This window comes from Gordionus sp. m RMFG-2023, chromosome 3, assembly GCF_954871325.1.
Source record: "Gordionus sp. m RMFG-2023 chromosome 3, tfGorSpeb1-WG-v2, whole genome shotgun sequence".
Taxonomy (NCBI): Eukaryota; Metazoa; Nematomorpha; class Gordioida; order Chordodea; family Parachordodidae; genus Gordionus; species Gordionus sp. m RMFG-2023.
The window spans coordinates 41,408,837-41,417,932 of NC_088777.1; the positions used below are offsets into that span (position 1 = coordinate 41,408,837).

A 9,096-nucleotide genomic window follows, 5' to 3' on the forward strand; every position below is an offset into this window, starting at 1 on the left:
AAAAACTTCAATTGGAAATAGCATTTAATCAATATTATTTACTTTTCGGATCCTATAAAAAATTCATACAATAAAATTCTAATATTATTTTGCATACTGGAAAAATTAAAATATTACCTGAAAATTAAAATGTATTTTTTTTTAGAAATTCGATTATTGTTTTTCGATTTTTTCATAAAATAAACATTCTAAAAATTTAGATGCTTATTTATTTTATAAAATATAAAATTTTAATAATTATGTCTGATTAATTCTTTCTATTTATAATGACAAGGTTATTCAAGTTATGAACTTAAGGTACTACTAACTAAACTATATTATAGAATATTCATTTTTCAAAATTTTATAAATTTATAGCTAGGAAATGACTTGAGAATTTATGTTATATATTCAAAGTACATGCGGGAAATTACAGTATTCATTAAGCATCGATTGGATATAATTTTTATACTAACCATTTACACATTCCATTTCATACCCAAATCGTATCATAGCAAAATTATTCCTGATTTTAAACAAGGTTATAATATTTACCCACTTTTATAATTTAGCAATGAAACCTTAAATTTTAAAGTCAGGGACTTCTACACCCATGCCAATGACAATATAAAACCCTTTAAAAGTTTTACCCCTCCCCCACATCCCCTTTAAAATTTTACCCCTTAAACAATCCTACCAAATCAAAATTCACAAAAAAGGGAAATACAGATCAAATCTACCCCCTCTCTATCATAAAATTATCTAAAATATCTGATATATTCAATGGCGCCCATTGGCTTAACCAAAATTTATCCAATGGAGGGGGGGGGGGGACTAATTTTTGGGGGCTTTACCCCTAAACCCACTTTTCGGCCCTGCCAGGCCTCTGAAAAATTCTAATTCGATATTTTTTTGGTTATTTTTTATTTTGCTTTTTAAAATATATGATATCTTAATATCACCTCCATTAACCCTTTATTACATAGCCGGTTGAAATTTGTCCCGCCTAAAAAAGGACCTTTAATACATGATGAGACATATTTAGCCTGGCTTGATTTTTTTATTTTATTTAATACACAGATGGTATAAATTTATCTCATATAATATTTATATTTTCGCGCGCATAAAGTTTCGTATTTTATCAATCCCGCCTTTTTATTTTATTTTATGCAAAATATTTTTTATAAAATTTTTAAATCTACTTTAGCAAAATTCTGGTATATTTGATAAATAAAAAATGATAAGAAACATTTACATATTCTACATATTTATCATAAATAGCAATATTTTAAAAAATGATCATTTATTTTTTTGGCAGTTACAAAAAATGTATCAGGTCATTTTATGTACCACTGTGCAATAATGCTTATTTTACATTTATATTTTAAAAATATTATATTTTTATAAAAATTTTCAAAAAAATTATCTTGTCTGATTGTTCAACTGATTAGGATTCTTCTTTTGAAATATACTTAAAGGAAGTCGAGGACAACCTAATTGAATTTAATTGGAGGGCAATTACAATACCCCCATCAAGTTTTATATTTCGATTAAAAATTATCTAAAATCTTCTATCTCAAAAGATTCTTGACTTGGGTGTATCATCATCCTTGCAAAGCAATCCAATATCGACTCCTTCAAAATTTCATAAAAAATTTGTCGCTGATGATACAAGGAAAAAGGGATCGGATCATATTTCTACAAAAATTCTTGCTAGTGATTCGGAATCCCTTGGGAAAATATATTAGGACATCCTGGGAATGTTCTAGGACATCCTGGGAATGTTTTATTTGTAAAGTTTCGCTATATATTAACGCTAAAAGAAATTGATTTTTCTTTTCATAACAAAAAATAATGTATATAATACACAGTGGGAAAAATATGTCCCTCCCCCAGTTATAAATTATTTTGTCATTTTTGTATTTTATATTATAAAATTTCAATAAATATCAAAAAATAACATTTTAAACAATCTCAGTGATTATTTTATTTAAGTTTTTATAGGTGAGCAATAGAGGATTTTTTTTAATGTTGAAATGTAGCAATAAAGGGTTAAAATTGGTTTGACAATTAGAAGAACCAATTCTAAAATCTATGCCCATGTTTCATGCTTTATTACCGCCTATGAGTGCTCATAGTAGCTAGTATAAAGTGAAAAATTATAAGCAGAAAAATTCTGTCCACCCATAAGTTTAAAAAGTGACTGATTTATTTTAAAAAATTTATCAATTTTTATTGATGTATAATTTATTAAATCCGTTTTGCCTGATTAGTTTACTTATTAATTCTTCCTTCAATTTTGAGAGCCATAAAAAAAGAAAGAGTTAATAACAAAATGAAAACTTACATCACTCTCTAAGCGTGAGGTAAGCCATGCTTTTGGAAACAATAATTCTGAAGATTACTAAACCATTAAGTAGTAATTAATATATTTCAATGCTTTAATCTGTTAGGTAAATGATTTAAAGTAGAAATATTATCAAAAAATAAGAAAAATTGGCATCATGCCAGAACGGAAAATATAAAGTTCTAATTATCTTGTTCACAATAATATTTAATACCTTACTTATTAATTCTTCAATTATTTCCGCTAACTACAAGAAAGATAAACGAATTATAAGCCAAATAAAACTTATTATATCATGCCTTTAGTTTAAAGTCAGCCAAACTTCTGGAAGCATATATATTTTTTAATATTAGTACTTCATCCTTAGAAAACCACATTATTGGAAAAATAAATAATTACCATGATTACCATCATGCTATAACGAATAATAAGCACTGAAAATCTGGATGCGCCAATCTGAAATGCTTGATTAGTATTTACTAAATCATCAGTCAGTTTTTCCAGTCAATAAACAAAAACTAGTATAATGGAAATATAAACTATAACGGCAACCTGTTGCTGAACCTTAAATATCAAATTTTAAATTGTGATTTAAAAAATTAATTACATCTAAATACATTAAGGTTTCTTTTCCCCGACTTAAAATTTTTTGAATCTTAAGATTCTACGATTTTTATAGATATTTTTTGTTCTTTTTGGTGTATTAGGTATGGCAGTGGAATAATTAAAATAATTATAATCAAGTATAAAAATTTGATAAATTTGAATCTCACAAGACGAGCTAAAACTTTGCCAAACTTTTGTTAGCACTAATTTGAAAGCTTAGTTAAATTGTAATACTTAACTAGCATACATATTAGTTTAATGCTTCAATCCTTCGGTAAACAGTATAAATAAAAAGGTTAATCTCAAAAAAAGAAAATTTCTAAAATTGGTATCAAGATTAAAGATGGAAGGAAAAATGTAGAAGGACTAAAGCAATTATAATGAAAAAATTAAATAAAACGAAATATATACATAAACAAAAATTACTATAATTATTATAAAAAATTCTTTCTTTCTTATTTTAAGATATCATACTCGATTATGTCTATACCTTTGATACTTTTATAATTTAGTAGCGATAGCCTAAAAAGGTAGCCATGCTTGTGACATCTTTGGAAAATGTGATACAAAAATAAGATGGATTAGTTGCAATAAAATTGAAAACTATTATAATAAATAAATTTTTTACCAATCAAGCGATATAATTCAGGAAGTGTTTAATAAAGTAATATTAATACTAAGTGCGCTTTCACATTTAGGGATAGAAAAGGTCAAATGTCGATCCCATACGAGATATGCGTCTTTGGGAAGCGTGCCGTTTTTCAATTTTTTTAAATATATTTTTGAAACAAAAATATCTTATGTGAAAATTTGATTAAAAAATTAAATATCGTATTGTTTGTTCGCATAATTTCACAATTTTTTTAACACACATTTTTAAATAGAAAAAGAAATTCTGAGATGGAGGGGGTTTTATCAATTTTAAAAAAATGAAAGCAAATTTTTATTAATAAAAACAATGAAATCACAAAATTTTCTGTGAGGAAGCGGGGGGGGGGGGGTGTTTAACCCCAAACCCCTCATATCTACACCCCCGATGGCGTTTCTGGCTCTAGCTCTTTAGGGTTGCTTAATTTAATGTTAATCAAAAAATATTTATTTTAAAAAAAAAAAGTTAAGGTGCTCATTCAAAAAATACCATGCAATTTTCTTTAATTATGAATCGCTCAAATACAATATAGATTTTATGAGTGACCCCCTTCCCTTCTATAATAGATGTATTTATTATTGATAGTATCTTCTTATATTATGACAACTCATAGAGACATGGTCAAGATTTTGCAAAGGGGGGAGGGAGCACTAAAGTAGGGTTTTCCCAAAAAAAAATCTGAAGGACTTTAAGTCAATTTATTGCAGATATTTGGCAGGGTTACATGTTTTAAGATGCAATTTTAGTTTTGCACTTCTTGCTTTATCTATAAATTAATTGTATACGTCTATAAAATGTGAGTTTTTTTTATGTTTAGATGTGAGGAAAATAAGGGCACCTCTCAAGCCCATCTTTGATTTGGCAGCCGCTAATATAAGTAAACAGATTATCTACGTTGAAGAAGGTAGGATAATATTCTTTTTTTTAAACACTGTTTTACAAAAACATTTATAGGGGAAAAGGTCGAAATTAGTTGCGCTCCTGAGTTGTATTCTTTCAATGATACAATCAAATTAGAATGGTTTAAAAATTCTAACCCCTTAGACAAATCGGAGCCTACGTAAGATCTATATAATATATAAATATAGTTTTGGATTTATTTGGTATAACATTCCTTGTTTTTTCCCCTTGATCTATTAAAGTATTATGATTGAGAAAGTGACTAGAAGCATGATGGGTACAACTTTCAGATGCGCAATGTATAACCAATCAAAATTTCCATATATGTATAAAGATATGAAAATTCTCGTTGAGTGGGGCCCGAAAGTCCAAATTAATCCGCTTGTCATTGAAACCGATCGCCAGGGGCAAGTAAATATTATTTGAAACATTCTAAATGATTTATTAAAAATTATGTTAGATTGATATCTCGTGCTATGCTGACGCTTTTCCTGCGCCTCTCATAAAATGGTATTTTGACCTTTCCCAAACATCTGCAACAGATGAATTAGTTTATGAATCGACTGGTTTATATAAAATATTCTATATTATAAACACAAAAGGCGATATTGTCAAGTTATTTTGGACACAATTTTCTGTTTAAAAAAAGACTTTTGAAACCATTTTTAAAATAAATAAATTTAAATTGCGTTATTTTATTAATGATAAAACAATCATTTTATATTAGGATTATATTTGAACATAACCACTAACGATTTGGAGAATTGCAGATTCCACAATCGGAATCTAACATGTTCAGCCAGTAATACACTAAAAAACTTAGCAAAGCCTGGCAGCCTCCCTGAAAGAACGGATAAAAGAATACTATCCATTAATATACAGGTTCCTTAAATTGTTATTATATCAATTTATAGGCAAAATTCTCCTTCCTCTCCCTCCCTCACATATTTAAACGTTGATATCGGAACTAAGAATTATTTTTAAAAAAATATATTTTAAAAAAAATTTATAGTAAAAATTCTCCTAACTCCCCCCCCCCTTCCATATATAAACGCTGTATATAAATTTTAGAAAAAACTATGCAGCAACCTGTTTACAAACATTACCATTTCCTATTTTCTCATTTTTTTTACAAATTCAAATTTCGTGCCTCATGACGAATTAAAAGAAAACATATTTTTGATAAGATAGCAAAAGATTTGAAAAGATTTTTGTACTAAATATTTAGAGATTTTATTTGTTCTTTGTGGTCCAGACACGTTGGATATAATGGAATTATATTTATATGCCTGATGGATCAGCCATTGAAGGAATGACAATCTAAACTATGTCTTCCCTTCATGTCTAAGGATATTTACAATCTGAGCACATGTGGGGTAGGTGATAGAGCAGTTAAGACAAATACCGATGGTCTGGGTAAATTCTTTGGAAAATTAAAGTTGTAGATTAACAGAAGGAATGGCTTTGAGAAACTCATACCCAATAAGGATAATAGGGTGGTCAGTAGATTGCAGGCTAGATATGGGCAAGGAAGCGAGATACTACAGATGCATCCCAATCCTTCTTCCTGTTGGGTGTGGGAGGATGAGAATCAGCTATCATACGTGTTCCCGCGAATTATGGTCTCTATTAATGAAGATTCATTTTAGATGCATATGGGCATTGGTTATTTGCTTTGAAAAGCTGCTAGGTATATAAAATCTTAATGCTATGTCGAAAAAATCTTATGCCAAATAAATCAAAATTGGGAAGGTTCATTAAATCGGAAATTAACTATTTTCAGTTAAGTCCTTTATTCCATCTTTATATATCTTGAGTGGAAAAGGATGTTTGAAAATCCGAGGGCATGGAAATACTAGGAATAAAAAAATATTTTTTTAAAGATTTATGCGATGAAAAAAGAGAGAAGTTGTCTTCCAATTTAAGGATGATGTCATGGGTGAAATGAAGGAAGTTGCATTTAACTTATATCTTCCTAAAGGGGATATAGGGGTGTTCGTTTATTTTGAGCCGTGAATTTGATATAGGGTGGTAGGAGCATTTGAATTTAATTAGATAAATATGGATTTGATAGGGTTAAGCGAGAATTTAATGGAAGGGTTCATTTCGCGAATTACGTTAACTACTTTGTAGGTTTCAAAGCTAGAACCCCTCAAGATTCCGTCATCATAGATTTTATTATGTCGTTAATCCCAAGACTAAAGAGTAAAGATCCGAGGTGGTCACCCTGTTGTATGCTTTCAATTAAAAGTATTTTTTTAGAGTTGAATTGTAGGATTGAAGGAAATTAATAGTCAGCAAAAGGGAATTTAGTATGTGCTGGGAAAATGTTACGCGGAATGTAAGAAAGTATTGTGAGAAAGAGTGTTGTATTTGTATGTATAAGAGAATTCAATTTTCATTAGAGTTTTATTTGGTGATTTTTTTCAAGATGAATTTTTGAAAGGTGTACTGATGCTTCACAACCACCAGGCACTCATACAACTAATTGATAAGGGCTGATGTTGTGTATTCATATTTGATTCTTGATAAATTAATTTTTCTACCAATTGGATATGTAGAACCAATGGTGATTGGCCGAATGTCCTTATTAAGTTTTTGTAGTGGGATGAGCCTAGCACCAAAGAGTAGGGAGATAACAAAACTGGGCACTTCTCTATTTAAGATTTTATTGCATAAATTGGTAATTTTAATGAGGATAAAAGTATGTATATTTATCAAAAAAGAGGTTATATCTTATTGGTCAGGTCCCATCAAGTCCGTGAGCTGAGTCGCGATCTTTCCTTACTTCTTCCTGTTTGAAATCTGAATCACAATGCGTTTAAGATTGAGGAGTTATAGGAGTTAGGGTAGAAGTAGGTAGTGTGGTTAAACGGCTCGCTTTGAGCCGGTTTTTAAAAAGGATAACTCGATATTTTCGCCAGAAAAATATTGCCTAAGCCTCGAAATTTTGCTAATAGATGTCCGAACCTTTGTTCTTCTACAAACAAAATATTAGGCTTGGGTTATATTATTCTGAAGTAATGAGTTAGTCGTTTTTAGAAATCGGCTCAAAACAAGCCGTTTAACAACATTAGAAGTAGGGTATTTGAGTTCATATATTGTGACCATTATTATAATGTCATGACATGAATAAAGCATAAAGCAAAGGCTAAATATGAAGGATATGAAATAGAGAATAAGGCAATAAATATAAATTGTGAAAAGGTGCGATAATGAGTGAATCGAAGACTGATGCAAAAAAATATCCATACCCCGTGAATGATTAACAAATAATCAATTTTTCGTGAATGAATTAAGCAAAATTTATGAATCACTAATCCAATAGGCAAAATAGAATAAAAAATAAATAAAATCACGCTATAATTAACTATGAAGGAATAATGAAATCGATTTAATAGTATGCGAATGAGCCAAGCAGAAATCATGATTAAGGTAAATGAACTACAAATGCAATTCGGCGCGATAGAATTGGTTCCGTATCTGGGTTCAGTCTTTGCAACTTCGATTTGATTCAAGCCAATATTAACATTTACATTTTCTTTTTATAATTATCGAATTAAATATATAACAATTTAATCATTTACAATTTCTACCTAGATAGTTGTGAACAATTATTTTCCAAAGCAGAGGCAACTTAATTTTGTAACAAGAAAAATAAATATTATCAAAAATAATTCATTACAAACTATCATGTGTACGTATATTAGTTTATTTTTTGGCTAAGTCTCGAAAATATCTTATAGAAATTTTCACTCTAATCGTAATCTAGATTATTTTGTTATTCTATTAATATATATATAATAAATACATATACTATATTTATTGTTTCTTGTATTAATTATCTTATATTATCTCGACATTATCTAATAAAAAAAAATTTTTCATTTTTAAAATAATAATGATAATTTGTTTTATATAGGTAAACAAAAGCGAAATAAAAAACTGTCCTGACTTCTGTCCGGTCCAATTTTTATAGTAAGGTTCGATTTGATAAAAATCGGCTACAAACTGAACCGGTGTCATTCATTATTCGCAACATATTTATATGCAAATGTAAAAAATAATTTAAAGGTCATTCATTTTACACTGGTGTTCTAATATAATGTACATTAAGAGTCTAAAATTAAAATTTTCGGGCTAGAGTTGACCCTAAAAAAATTTCTACTTGTTACTATACCCGGCCTGTATAGATAAAGAATGTACATTAATATAAAACGATTTTGAAAAAATTTAAATATTCTAGTTAGTGTACTAATTAAAGCATGGTTTTGTTTCTTGAACCATATAGATGGCAAGCAGATAGATATTATGAATATTTTTCAATGATATTCTTTCTCTATATTGAGCAAAATTACCGTGTAATACACCCCCTCCCCCTTCTATGTAATATATAAAAGGAAATGGAACAATTTAAAAGGAAATGTTTAGAGAGTAGAAAGAAGGGAAGAAAAGGAAAAAATTAAATATAAAAAATCATTTTAAAAAAATAGGCAAAAAAATAAGAATAGTTTAATGAAAAAAGATATTTATAAAACACAATGATTAAAGAATGCATTTATTTCAGTCTTTTTAATAATGTTAGCCAAATTATTCATTTCTATTTTAAAATAAA

At 28.5% G+C, this 9,096-nt stretch overlaps 1 protein-coding gene across 1 annotated transcript; it reads left to right on the forward strand.

Annotated features, from left to right (window-relative positions):
- The first annotated feature begins 399 nt into the window (after positions 1-399).
- Positions 400-5,372, forward strand: LOC135926980 (uncharacterized). Its single transcript, XM_065462913.1, has 6 exons — positions 400-520; positions 4,399-4,485; positions 4,536-4,641; positions 4,724-4,892; positions 4,942-5,047; positions 5,209-5,372. Exons 1-6 carry the CDS (start codon positions 400-402, stop codon positions 5,370-5,372), a joined length of 753 nt encoding a protein of 250 aa, XP_065318985.1.
- Positions 5,373-9,096: the final 3,724 nt, after the last annotated feature.